Source organism: Drosophila teissieri, unplaced genomic scaffold (genome assembly GCF_016746235.2).
Source record: "Drosophila teissieri strain GT53w unplaced genomic scaffold, Prin_Dtei_1.1 Segkk51_quiver_pilon_scaf, whole genome shotgun sequence".
NCBI classification, from domain to species: Eukaryota; Metazoa; Arthropoda; class Insecta; order Diptera; family Drosophilidae; genus Drosophila; species Drosophila teissieri.
The window spans coordinates 100,541-114,911 of record NW_025225011.1 but is presented as its reverse complement, the minus strand read 5'-3'; the positions used below and the strand labels follow the sequence as shown (position 1 = coordinate 114,911).

General features: G+C 45.4%; 1 protein-coding gene across 1 annotated transcript; it reads right to left on the bottom strand.

The window, feature by feature from the left end:
* Positions 1-12,473: 12,473 nt before the first annotated feature.
* LOC122625663 (histone-lysine N-methyltransferase SETMAR-like) lies at positions 12,474-13,528 on the bottom strand. The gene is made up of 2 exons (XM_043805763.1): positions 12,938-13,528; positions 12,474-12,872 (listed from the first exon to the last, which is right to left on the bottom strand). The coding sequence occupies exons 1-2, from the start codon at positions 13,496-13,498 to the stop codon at positions 12,474-12,476; spliced, it is 960 nt and encodes a 319-aa protein (XP_043661698.1). The 5' UTR covers positions 13,499-13,528.
* Between the last annotated feature and the right edge of the window lie 843 nt (positions 13,529-14,371).

Here is a 14,371-nt window from a genome sequence, read left to right as displayed (position 1 = left end):
GTCAAAAAGCGACCTCCACCTAAGAGGGGCGCTCCCAGGACGTTCCCTCCGACCCCTCGACGAAGCGGCAACATGTACAGCCAGGGCGATCTTTTGCGGTGATCGCGAAAAACCGCATTCTCCTGGGCATGGTCGACAGAAACGTCCCCAAGTGGCAAGATTCCACGAAACAAGTGGAAGTGGATGGAGGCAGCCCTAGCCACAAAATGTTTCGAAATTATTGCTAAAGAACCTGGCCCCCCTCCTGTCTGCAAAGACGTGAGATGGTTCCAAGGCAGCGTCAAGGTGATCGCCTGTGACGACGAGCGCTCTGCGGAGCTATAAAAAGCCGCAGTAAAGGAGCTGGGGAGGTGCTGCAGCGATGCAACCCACACCTTCCCACCTCGGACTGGCGAGTGGTGAAGGTCGACGAGATGGAAGGGTCAACAAACCATGCCATCCTCATCTTAAACAAGGAGTCCCTAGCTCCCATTGAGGCCGCTCACGGGGAGCTAAACTTCGAGTTTAGCTCAGTGACCATAAAGGTCTATAAATCGGACTCCGCCAAGGATGATCAGGAAGGCGGTGGAGGAGTTATCGCGGAGATTGCCTCTGAGATCGAGGCATTGGAAGCCGAGGACGGCTACTTGACCGATGCTTCAATTCTCCGCAGCCTCGCAGCCTCCGCAGCCTCGCCTATGGTTCCAATGACGGACCTAGACACATCGGACGAGGACGGAGCCGACACTACCGTGGTGGAGATGCCCACAGCAGATGTCCGTGAGGGCTCTGCAAATAAACCTCCACCTCAGTAAGGCAGCTTCTGCTGCTCTTCAGCTTCATCTGTCTGAGGATCATTCAAACGAATTCATTGTTTTCGTAAGGCAAACTTTTGGAGGCTAAATCTTTTTATATCTGGCTTTAATTGGTCCGATCTTTATTCTTGCAACATAATGGCCGATGCCATAAATATTTTGTATACAGCAATTAAATCATTTTTCAACTCTTGTGTTCCGATGTACTATCCGTCTATCTCTAACTAACCTCCTTGGTTTAATAAAGAGTTGACACATCTATGAAATGTTAAGTCCAGACTTTATATAAAATAAAAAAATACCTGTTCTCAATCTATATTTTCTAAATATGTAAGTGCTCGGTTAAATTTTACCGTGCTAATTGCTCAGTGTTATAAGAATTATTTAAACCGTTGTAAGTTCCAGTTCGCACAGGATCCCAAACAGTTTTATAATTTCGTTAACCACGTATTCTACGTTACCTCATTCCGAACGACCTTACTTTTACGCGGTGTCAAAGTCAAATTTAATATTCTGTCCCACTTTAAACGAAAGCTCACTGCTTTATGATCTTCAGCGAGTTAAGCCTGTCTATTCGCCAGGTCCCGACGGAATTCCTGGCTGTGTGCTTAGATTCTGTGCGGAAGCCTTGTGCAAACCTCTACTAAAACTATTTAGCTTATCTCTGCGGAGCTATAAAAAGCCGCAGTAAAGGAGCTGGGGAGGTGCTGCAGCGATGCAACCCACACCTTCCCACCTCGGACTGGCGAGTGGTGAAGGTCGACGAGATGGAAGGGTCAACAAACCACGCCATCCTCATCTTAAACAAGGAGTCCCTAGCTCCCATTGAGGCCGCTCACGGGGAGCTAAACTTCGAGTTTAGCTCAGTGACCATAAAGGTCTATAAATCGGACTCCGCCAAGGATGATCAGGAAGGCGGTGGAGGAGTTATCGCGGAGATTGCCTCTGAGATCGAGGCATTGGAAGCCGAGGACGGCTACTTGACCGATGCTTCAATTCTCCGCAGCCTCGCAGCCTCCGCAGCCTCGCCTATGGTTCCAATGACGGACCTAGACACATCGGACGAGGAGGGAGCCGACACTACCGTGGTGGAGATGCCCACAGCAGATGTCCGTGAGGGCTCTGCAAATAAACCTCCACCTCAGTAAGGCAGCTTCTGCTGCTCTTCAGCTTCATCTGTCTGAGGATGGATTGGACATAGTCCTGATCCAGGAACCTTGGATAGTGGGAAGAAAGGTTTCAGGATTAGGCACTAAGGAATATAAGCTTCTAACAGCTCCTAGCGAAGGTAAAGTAAGGGCCTGCATTTTAGCTAAAAAGCACCTCAGCATTTTTCTGCTCCATAATTACATCGATGCAGATAACGCGGCAGCCACCGTGGAGAGTCAGCCATCTTCGTTCCGAGTGCTGTCATCGTACATGGCCTACGAAAGGCAAGAACCGCCGGATGAGCTACTAGGCTTTGCCCACCACACACAATGGGAAAGCACAAACACAAACGACCGCGGTGAGTCTATATTCAACTTTATCTTTAGTTCAAATTATTTCATATGCAACAAAGGTAATGACCCCACCTTTATCATTAAGATCCGAAAAGAGGTAATAGACCTAACTTCCGTCTCTAAACCACTATTAAAAAAAGTAACTCACTGGAGGGTGCTAGATAAGCACTCTTTCTCGGACCACAGGTATGTAGAAACGACCCTCACAACCAACCCCTCAAAACCAGCAGTTTTCACAAACCCAAGAAAAACAGACTGGCAAAAATACAAAAATATTTTAAGGGAAAAAATCCCAATGAATCCCCCTCGATACCTCCAAACAATTTCTAGTCTAAACGAACTAGTCTCAATTCTCACAGAAACCTGCAACTATGCACTAAAAAAGGGCCTGCCCCAATAGCAAGCCCAAAAGAAAAAGAAAACCTCCCTGGTGGTCAGCAGAACTATCCCCCCTCCGAATGGACTGCAGAACACTTTTTAACAGGCCCAAGGCAGGAAAGGAGGAGGCCCTGTGGACCGCCTACAAGAAAGCCCTTGCAAACTACAAAAAAGCCATCAGGAAAGCAAAGCGATCCTCGTGGCATTCCTTCTGCTCAGAAATTGAAAATATATTCAAACTGAAGCAGCCAGACTAGACACTCACTTCCCAGGAAACAGCCAAAACGCTCTCACCTCCCAACAAACAAACGCCACACTGGCAAGTATCGAACTGTGCTTAGACCAAAAGGTCCTCCATTGGGCCATACACAGTTTTAAACCATACAAATCTGCAGGTCCAGACAAAATCACACCCGCGCAAATCCAACATGCGGGAAATATAGCCATAAACTTACTTCCAGACATTTTTAAAAGGTCCCTACTTCTTGGACACTTACCGCAATCGTGGCTAGAGTCCCGAATTGTCTTCATCCCCAAAGCAGGGAAACCATCACACACCCCCAAGGATTTCAGACCAATTAGTCTGTCATCCTTCCTACTTAAGACACTTGAAAGAATCATCGGCCTGCATCTGAGATCAACTCTCAATCCAAGTCTCATCATAGACACGCAACACGCCTACAAAAAAGGGAAATCGACAGAGACAGCACTACACTCTCTCGTCTCCAAGATAGAAAAATCAATGTCCCAAAAGGAATATGCGCTGGTAGCTTTCCTGCATATAGAAGGAGCTTTTAATAACGTCATCCCAACGGCGATTACCGGAGCCCTGACAGACCTTGGGTTGGCACGTCAGCAGAGGCACTCCGCAAGGAGGCGTCCTCTCCCCACTTCTATGGAACATATGTAGCAGTCAACTCGATACTATGCGACATGGAAGGGGGGCTGCAGGATAATAGCCTATGCGGACGACGTTGCTATTATCTTCACAGGTAAATACCCCCAAACGCTATGCGATCTCATGAGCGAAAAACTCAGTGTTTTGTCTAGCTGGACCAAAAATAACGGACTAGGAATTAACCCCTCAAAGACCGAGCGGGTTCTCTTCACTAGGAAGTATAATATACCAGACTTAGTCCCACATATCCTCAACAATCAAAGACTTTCCTTCAGTAGCAGCGCAAGGTACCTGGGCGTAATACTTGACAGGAAACTAAACTGGAACTTGAACCTCACAGACAGATACAGAAAAGCTTCAATAGCACTCTTCACGTGCAAGAAAGCAATAGGGCTCAAATGGGGCATGACACCCTATATAGCAAACTGGATATATACGGCCATCGTCAGACTTTATGGGGTCGTGGTATGGTGGCCGGCACTGAAAAAAAAATCCAGCATAAAAATGCTAGCAAAGATGCAAAGAGCCGCGGCACTCTGCATTAGCAGAACTTTACGCACCACCCCAAACGAAGCCCTAAATGCCATACTCAACCTTCCAAGCACAGAACTAGCTGGCATGGAACAGGCCACAGTAGCGGCAATCAGGCTTAGAGATACCAAACAGTGGAACCCACAAGAAGCGGGTCACTCATGTATCCTAAAACACTCAAATAATCGCCTCCAGGACAGACTACTGCACTCCAACGGAGTACATACAAACACCGTTCAACACAATTATCCCAGAAGGGGACGAGTGGAACTCACAGACACCTGGCCCTCAGAATGCAATATTCTTCTATACGGACGGGTCAAAACTACAGAACAGAGTAGGAGGAGGAGTTTACTCCGAACAACTAGGCCTACGCATCTCGTTTAGACTCCGCGATCATTGCAGCGTCTTCCAGGCTGAAGTGGCAGCAATAAGGGAGGCCCTAAAACACTTAAAATCACTAAAGCCGGAAGGCTCACATGTAAACATTTTCAGTGACAGCCAAGCAGCTATCAAATCGATTGTATCGAATTGCCGATCATCTTTACACGAGATGACACAACAATTCGTAATCAGCCTTATGGGTACCCGGACACAGGGACATAGAAGGCAACTCCATCGCAGATGAACTAGCTCGAGAAGGCACTACCGCGCCACTTATTCAAGAGATGGCATGAGTATGCCTTTAGGCACATGTAAATTACTACTATGGGAAAACCAAAACCGAAACAAACAGACAATATGGGAAAATACCACACACTGTCGCCTAACACGCCAAATGTGGCCAAAAATAAACTCAAAAAGAACGTCAAAGCTCTTAAGGTTGACCAGAGCACAGGGCATTAGTTGATAGGCACCCATGCCAGAAGACTAAATGCTCCGTATAATGATTTCTGCCGTAGCTGTAGGGACGAAGAAATGGTAGAAACGGTAGAGCATCTACTTTGCCACTGCCCAGCACTGCAAGCGAAAAGACTTGCTCAACTAGGAAGCAGATTCCTGATAGATACGTCCGACCTATCCGACACCGATCCACATCGGATACAAAAATTCACCAGCGCCTCTGGCTGGGGAAACTGCTAACTTCACACGAACCTCTACGGGTAAAAGGGGAAAACACACACGGAATCACAATGGACCTCTAATGGTCTAAGTGCGTCGGATAACCGACGGCCGGTAAAACCTAGCCTAACCTAACCTACCCTCCTTAGGTAACCGTAGAACGATGCTTGAAACAGTCTTTATTTTTAACCTTATTCGTGGTGAAGTTGATAGTCCCGACTTGGTTAGTCGGCTAAACTTTACTGTTCCAAGCAGATTTACTAGAAATTACGTACCTCTAATTTTAAATCATTGTAGATCTAACTATGAGTTGCATGAGTTGACTGCTATGGTCCAAAGAAGTGGGGCGAGGACGCCTCCTTACGGAGTGCCTCTGCTGACGTGCCTAGTGAGGGTTGACGCGCCTAGTGAAGACATAACCTGCCTGCAGGTGGGCAGTTGGTTTATGAGTCCCACCAAGTGGCGGTCCACCCCAAGGTCTGTCAGGGCTCCGGTAATCACCGTTGGAATGACGTTGTTAAAAGCTCCTTCTATATGCAGGAAAGCTACCAGCGCATATTCCTTTTGGGACATTGATTTTTCTATCTTGGAGACGAGAGAGTGTAGTGCTGTCTCTGTCGATTTCCCTTTTTTGTAGGCGTGTTGCGTGTCTATGATGAGACTTGGATTGAGAGTTGATCTCAGATGCAGGCCGATGATTCTTTCAAGTGTCTTAAGTAGGAAGGATGACAGACTAATTGGTCTGAAATCCTTGGGGGTCGTGTGTGATGGTTTCCCTGCTTTGGGGATGAAGACAATTCGGGACTCTAGCCACGATTGCGGTAGGTGTCCAAGAAGTAGGGACCTTTTAAAAATGTCTGGAAGTAAGTTTATGGCTATATTTCCCGCATGTTGGATTTGCGCGGGTGTGATTTTGTCTGGACCTGCAGATTTGTATGGTTTAAAACTGTGTATGGCCCAATGGAGGACCTTTTGGTCTAAGCACAGTTCGATACTTGCCAGTGTGGCGTTTGTTTGTTGGGAGGTGAGAGCGTTTTGGCTGTTTCCTGGGAAGTGAGTGTCTAGTCTGGCTGCTTCAGTTTGAATATATTTTCAATTTCTGAGCAGAAGGAATGCCACGAGGATCGCTTTGCTTTCCTGATGGCTTTTTTGTACTTTGCAAGGGCTTTCTTGTAGGCGGTCCACAGGGCCTCCTCCTTTCCTGCCTTGGGCCTGTTAAAAAGTGTTCTGCAGTCCATTCGGAGGGGGGATAGTTCTGCTGACCACCAGGGAGGTTTTCTTTTTCTTTTGGGCTTGCTATTGGGGCAGGCCCTTTTTTAGTGCATAGTTGCAGGTTTCTGTGAGAATTGAGACTAGTTCGTTTAGACTAGAAATTGTTTGGAGGTATCGAGGGGGATTCATTGGGATTTTTTCCCTTAAAATATTTTTGTATTTTTGCCAGTCTGTTTTTCTTGGGTTTGTGAAAACTGCTGGTTTTGAGGGGTTGGTTGTGAGGGTCGTTTCTACATACCTGTGGTCCGAGAAAGAGTGCTTATCTAGCACCCTCCAGTGAGTTACTTTTTTTAATAGTGGTTTAGAGACGGAAGTTAGGTCTATTACCTCTTTTCGGATCTTAATGATAAAGGTGGGGTCATTACCTTTGTTGCATATGAAATAATTTGAACTAAAGATAAAGTTGAATATAGACTCACCGCGGTCGTTTGTGTTTGTGCTTTCCCATTGTGTGTGGTGGGCAAAGCCTAGTAGCTCATCCGGCGGTTCTTGCCTTTCGTAGGCCATGTACGATGACAGCACTCGGAACGAAGATGGCTGACTCTCCACGGTGGCTGCCGCGTTATCTGCATCGATGTAATTATGGAGCAGAAAAATGCTGAGGTGCTTTTTAGCTAAAATGCAGGCCCTTACTTTACCTTCGCTAGGAGCTGTTAGAAGCTTATATTCCTTAGTGCCTAATCCTGAAACCTTTCTTCCCACTATCCAAGGTTCCTGGATCAGGACTATGTCCAATCCATCCTCAGACAGATGAAGCTGAAGAGCAGCAGAAGCTGCCTTACTGAGGTGGAGGTTTATTTGCAGAGCCCTCACGGACATCTGCTGTGGGCATCTCCACCACGGTAGTGTCGGCTCCCTCCTCGTCCGATGTGTCTAGGTCCGTCATTGGAACCATAGGCGAGGCTGCGGAGGCTGCGAGGCTGCGGAGAATTGAAGCATCGGTCAAGTAGCCGTCCTCGGCTTCCGATGCCTCGATCTCAGAGGTAATCTCCGCGATCACTCCTCCACCGCCTACCTGATCCTCATTGGTGGAGTCCGATTTGTAGACCTTTATGGTCACTGAGCTGAAGCCGAAGTTTAGCTCTCCATGAGCGGCGTCAATGGGAGCTAGGGACTCCCTGTTCAGGATGAGGGTGGCCTGGTTTGTTGGCCCTTCCATCTCGTTGACCTTCACCACTCGCCAGTCCGAGGTGGGAAGGTGTGGGTTGCATCGCTGCAGCACCTCCCCAGCTCCTTTACTGCGGCTTTTTATAGCTCCGCAGAGCGCTCGTCGTCACAGGCGATCACCTTGACGCTGCCTTGGAACCATCTCACGTCTTTGCAGACAGGAGGGGGGCCAGGTTCTTTAGCAATAATTTCGAAACATTTTGTGGCTAGGGCTGCCTCCATCCACTTCCACTTGTTTCGTGGAATCCTGCCACTTGGGGTCGTTTCTGTCGACCATGCCCAGGAGAATGTGGTTTTTCGCGATCTCCGCAAAAGATCGCCCTGGCTGTACATGTTGCCGCTTCGTCGAGGGGTCGGAGGGAACGTCCTGGGAGCGCTCCATCTTAGGTGGAGGTTCCTTTTTGACCTCTGTGGGCTTGGATGGCTTGGGGCCTTCCTTGCCGAAGTTTGGCAAAACGGGTCTTGCCCATTCCACCTTCTTCATCCATTCAGCAGAAGGAGCCGTTTTCGATTTCTCCTGGCTGTGTAGGATTTGCCCTGCAGATCGTCTTTCCGCGTAGGTGAATTTGCCGTTACCAGTTGCCACTGAGTGCTTGGCGTCCTTGGCTGCGCCTGAAGGGTACATCATGGCACTGGGGCCAGGAGATGTTCCCATGGCGACGGCTTTGTGCGGTTTGCACTCAGTCGCCTCAGATTCGAGGCGGGGTTCACCCGAACACGATCCTGTGGTGGTGGCCAGGCAGGTGGGCTCATTCGCTAGCTTCGCTGCCTTGAAATTATTACGGCCAGACTCCGTCGTCACTACCGTTTGAGTAGGTTTTTTTGGGAGATCCTGACTCCTTTTTGTTTCTGTTTTTGGACTCCATGTACTTCCCTCGAGTTGCGGAGAAAAAGAGGGAGAGTTGCGGAGAGGCGGAGATCCGCGACGCCCGGGTAAGGCTTCTTAGAACAAGGGGTCGCCATGTGCCCTGAGCTCTCCGTTTGAGACTGAGCTATTTTGTGACCCGGGCCCTCAGTCAGGCTGACTCTCGGCACGGGTCGAGTGACACCTTAGTCCGGCCCGGGACGCCCGACTACCATTTGCCAGCATCCTCTGGCAGGGACATAACCTTGCCAGGGGACCTTTATCCGCCCTCGCGTAGAGAGTATAGTCGCACTTTTGGGTGTATGGACAGTTACGTCGCGCTCTTCTAGCAAGCATGAAACTACACGTTAGACCCCTTGTCCATCACCCGACTGACGGCTTTTTAAACATATATGAGGGGACACAAGTTTACAGTCACCAAGACCGCCAAGACACTGTTCGTCCCTGCTAGATAGCTGTCAACTTTTTCCGTCTTGGAAGACAAACAACTCCTGGTGCCGTCTAGGGACACGTACAAGCATCGGAAGATCGGCCACGCGACGTTGACACCTAGCGGGCACTTATGTAAGCTGAGCGGTTGACAGGTGATTGTAGTGCGGACGACGGAGCGACACGGTGTCCCAACGGCAGGACTACTAATAATTCTAAGCGATATGTAGTAAATTGACTTCAACCGAAAGCCCTAAAGTGTTTTACGTCACTGAAGAAGCGGGGTATGACGGTAGCCAATTACATTAGCCATATTTTTGCCAAACCTCTTCTTATCATCGAACATTATTTTGCATTAATTCTTTGGCCTTTGTTACGTCGGCGTATTAGTGCCCGTGTCCTGGGTAAAAACTCAGGCCGAGGAAGGGGCATCCGATATTCAGGCACCATGATGCCAGCATAAGCTCGTCGATTTTGGGTCGTGGGATCTTGGTAAGCCCCTCACCTCTCCAACATAACGAGAATAAATATTAGTAGTGCCTTGATCGTAAAACGATCGGGCAATGTTTCGGCCACGTTCCCTCCCCTTCATGCGTCCGCATGCCTGATAGATCGCAATACGATCCCCTTTTGTCAAGGTTGTCCGTCAAACGTTATCTCATCGTTTTTGACCTACTTCACTTCTCGCGTCAGCACCCCTTTTGGAAATGTTTACCTACTCATTTGGTTATAGTTAAAATAATAGCATAATTTTATTGATTAATAAATTGTTGGCAAGTTCCATGTGTAATGTATAATATAAAAAAATTAAAAAGCTAGCATACAAGGATTATGATGAGTTGGCTATAACTGATTTTAGCGAGGAGTAACGAATTCATCACAAAGCAACGGTGCGCATTCACGACTACAAACGTCGCTCTGAAGGCTCTTGTTTTTGCATAACAAAAACAAAGCGGATACTCGCCGCTGAAAAGTAATTTTTATTTAAGACATCGAACATAAAATATTTAATATCTATCAATGAAATGCATTGCCTGGAAGAGGCTAACAATAAAATATTTTTCTCTAAGCCTGACACGCTTTTGTTACCATTGATACAAAAAATATACCTATATTTACTAATGGTGTACAAAAATGGTGTTGCTATATATATATAGTGATGGAGTTATACATACATATACCTTCGTACACCAATAATTGTAACCGAACAATAATAAGATATACACAAACAAATAACAAACAAGAGAGAACGCTATAGTCGAGTTCCCCGACTATCTGATACCCGTTACTCAGCTATTCGAAGTGCGAAGGAGAGTCTTCAGCACATACAGTTTTTGGCGGTTTTGTGGGCGTTAGAGTGAGCGTGGCCAAAAGTTTTTTGGCAAATCGATAGAAATTTACAAGACTAATACAAAAATGAAAAAATATCAAAACATTTTTCAAAAGTATGGACGTGGCAGTTTTGGGCGGCTTGTTGACGTTAGAGTGGGCGTGGCAACATGAATCGACAAACTTGCGCTGCGTCTATATCCCTGGAGTCTGTATGCTTAATCTCAACTTTCTAGTTTTTGTAGTTCCTGAGATCTCGACGTTCATACGGACGGACAGACGGACGGACAGACGGACATGGCCAAATCGACTCGGCTACTGATCCTGATCAAGAATATATATACTTTATATGGTCGGAAACGCTTCCTTCTGCCTGTTACATACTTTTCAACGAATCTAGTATACCCTTTTACTCTACGAGTAACGGGTATAATCATGTCATGATACGATCATGATACGAATGGTCAAAGAATTTCTTAGAGGATTCAACAAAAATGGATAAATATTTTACATATCATGTTTGGGTATGTTATTAGAAAAGTCTTCTAAACGTAACTTTCTTTTTTTGTAAGAATCATTTGTAAAAGCGCTCGATCGATTATATTAGTGTGTCAAACTTAATGTTATCGTATCAGTTTAAAAAAGTGTTGGGTAATGCGTAACTGTTTTTAAACTTCGGTTTTCGGGCATGTTCTAAAAAGCATTGATATTTTATAACAAATGGTGAAATAAAATACAGCTATCTTTCTTATGCTGTTCTGTATAGAGCACTTAAACTATTTCTTACTTTTATTTTAGGTTTGCATGCAGGTTATGTTCAGGAACAATTGTATATATCCAATCTGCACGATTTGTACACCGTACACTGTACAGGCGATTCGCATAACTCAGCATGGTCCACATTCCGTTGGCCACCTTTTTCAAAGTTTTTTATTTTTTCGCGTGTCTTAACCCCCTAATGCCCCACCACACCACCTGGCGATTGATGTGTGCAAGCGAGCATGAAAGAAATGACAAATCTCTGCGCGGGCAACAAATAAAAGAGCACGAATATTTTCGGCGACGTCGGGGGCCGCGTACTTTGTAAATTATAAAAATATGCAAATGCAATTTTGTAAATTTAAAACTCGTGAAACTATGTGGTAAGAGCTCTTTGGGCAAGCATTCCTTATAATTTGATTGCACAAGCCAAAGTATTTAACTTGAATTTATTTTCAGATTTTACATTATTTCTAATCGTTGCTTCCGACCTCACAAAACTTGCGCTGTTCTACTTTTATTATATGATATTATATTCAAATGTTATTGTACTAATTTTCTTTTTTTCGTAAGTGTACTTCAGACCAAGTACCACATAACTATACTCATAATGTTTTTATGCTGGCGCGAAATTTCCCAGTTTTAATAGAAACTATTTTCCCTGGGTACAGACATTATTACCATTTTAAGGGGGCCCATAAAGTTGGTACCAGTGAACTTTAACAGCAGTAAGTATTTTTAATGGAAGTTTTTTGCAGTGTCATTGTAGGTAAATCCATAAACTTGCTGTGAATAAACTTAGGGGACATGTGCACCCTTCTATTGCCCGTGCCTTTTTCGGATAACTATTTAGCTATAAAATGATGTTCACATGCATTTACTTGAGTTTCTTTTCAAAACTGCATTTCCCAATGATATCTGGTGATATGTGCCAGATGCAACGTTTGCATTATGGACGCTACACTGTTCTTCTTGCAATATTTCCCTTCTTTTTGGGTAATCTGAGGCACCGAAAAATATCGCATCACATTGTCTGGGGCGTCTCCGCTCGCAAACATACATACATGGGCATATGTGTGTGCATATTTGTGTGTATAGCCCCCAAATCGTCCCGCTCCCGTGGCAAAAAAAATTAGGTTAAAATGTTTACTCGAGCATTGCAGACGGGATTGGCAATAACCTCATTTTCCGTTTGTGCACTAGTGTGCGTGTGCCTGTCTGCATGTGTGTTTGTGGGCCAGACTTTCTGACGTAAGAGAAATGTCTGCCTTTGTTTTTGGTCGTTGTTGTTTTCGTTGGCCTAAGCCCAGCCATAAGTTAACATACTTTCCCCGACTGCTCTGCATCTGTCGCATGTTGTTGTTTATCTTTTTGCTGCCGCTTTTTTATGGCCCATAATGTGACATAATATAAGGTTGTCAAATATCTCCCCTCCGCTTTTTTGCTCTTTATTCAATGCTTTATAAAAAGTGTTACAGTGATCGGATTTAGTTCAAATATGCGCCGTTTTGTTCGATAATCTGTTTCCATCTAGACGGCAACTTCATAATACCTCCCTCGTAGAAGCCCCCCTCCTTATTTGCGAAGAACTCGGACAGCCACTTTTCACAAGCCTCTTTTGAGTTCAACTTTACACCACCAAGGGCATTCGCCATGGACAGGAACAGGTGGTAATCACTTGGCGCTATGTCCGGGCTATATGGTGGATGCGATAAAACCTCCCATCCGAGCTCCCGTAGCTTCTGACGAGTCATCAACGAAGTGTGTGGTCTGGCGTTGTCCTGGTGGAACACTACACCCTTCCTGTTGGCCAATTCTGGACGCTTCTGGTCGATCGCCTGCTTCAAGCGGTCCAGTTGTTCGCAGTAGATGGTAGAATTAAGCGTCTGGCCATATGGAGCAGCTCATAGTGGATGATTCCCTTCCAATCCCACCAAACACACAGCAAAACCTTCCTGGCCGTCAATCCCGGCTTGTCCACTGTTTGGGACGATTCACCGGCCTTCGACCACGACCGTTTTCGCTTGATATTGTCGTATGTGATCCATTTTTCGTCGCCAGTCACCATCCGCTTCAAGAATGGGTCGAGTTCGTTCCGTTTCAGCAGCATATCGCAGGCGTTGATTCGGTCCAGAAGGTTTTTTTGCGTCAAATCATGCGGCACCCAAACATCAAGCTTTTTTTTGTATCCAGCCTTCTGCAGATGGTTTAAAATGGTTTGGTGACTAACTCCCATCTCCTGGGCGATGTCACGAGATGCCACATGCCGGTCTAACTCGATGTATTCCATGATTTGATCGGTATTTGTCGTCACAGGTCTTCCGCCGGCTGGCTTATCCATGGTGTCGTTTTCACCGGCTCTGAATCGTCGAAACCATTCCTCCGCGGTTCGAAGTGATAGAGTACCATCCCCCAAAACACCATTAATCTCACGGAACGTTTCTCTAGCGGATTTGCCTTTAACGAAGGAAAACTTTAAAATAGCGCGAATTTCGGCGTTAGTGAACTCCATGTTTACACGTCTATAACTGTTGAACGCAATATCCAAACTAATTATGCATAGCGTCGTTTTGTAGGTTATGTCAAGACCTTTCAAATTATGTATAGTATTGCCAGATACGAGCTCTGTAGCGCTTTGTACATAGCCGCGAAATTCAAAAGACAAAAAGGCGGAAGGGAGATATTTGACAACGCTTATTTGGAAAAACGCTTTCTATTAATTCGCCTTTAGATTGTAGAATTGTACAAAAATTGTTTGGCAAAGTGATCAAGCCATTTGTATTTGGAACTTTGCCACTTCCGATTTCTAATAATTGCTTTGAAAACCGTTCTGCAGATTGATCATTGTGCAATTGAACACGCATGTTTATGTTCAATGTCAATTTTTTGACACATCGCCACAGGAAATAATACTTTAAGCACGCATTAACCTGATCCGCTAACGTTGCACGTGGAATGACGGGCAATGTTTTTCGGAAATCTCCTGACAAAAATATTAGTGCACCACCAAAAATTTGATTACGACGTAGATCTTTTATTGTTCTGTTTAATGCTATACATGCTATACAATACATTCATCCAATATAATAATTGCTGATTGCTGCAAAACTTTTGCCATTGCAGAATTTCTTGATATGTTGCATGTGGGATTGTCAATCACCTGTACGTTCAAAAATAATATAGTAATTAGCACTAATGTATTTTAAATAGATCAATCAATGAATCCAAACAACCCTGCACATTTAACGGCAAATTTAATGCTGAGTGTGCTGTTCGTCCACCATTCAATTTGATTTCCTAAAGCACAAAATTGAATGAAAGTGAATAGCACTCCAGAACTAACTGAGCAGAGAAAAATGACATCCTATATTTCAGAAATGGCGCT

What these genes read in the sequence shown, in the direction of transcription:
- LOC122625663 (XM_043805763.1), bottom strand. Translation starts at nt 13,498, where the DNA reads ATGGAGTTCACTAACGCCGAAATTCGCGCTATTTTAAAGTTTTCCTTC. An exon ending in CGGGATTGACGGCCAGGAAG is followed by an intron (nt 12,873 to 12,937) that starts GTTTTGCTGTGT and finishes CCATATGGCCAG; the next exon opens with ACGCTTAATTCTACCATCTA.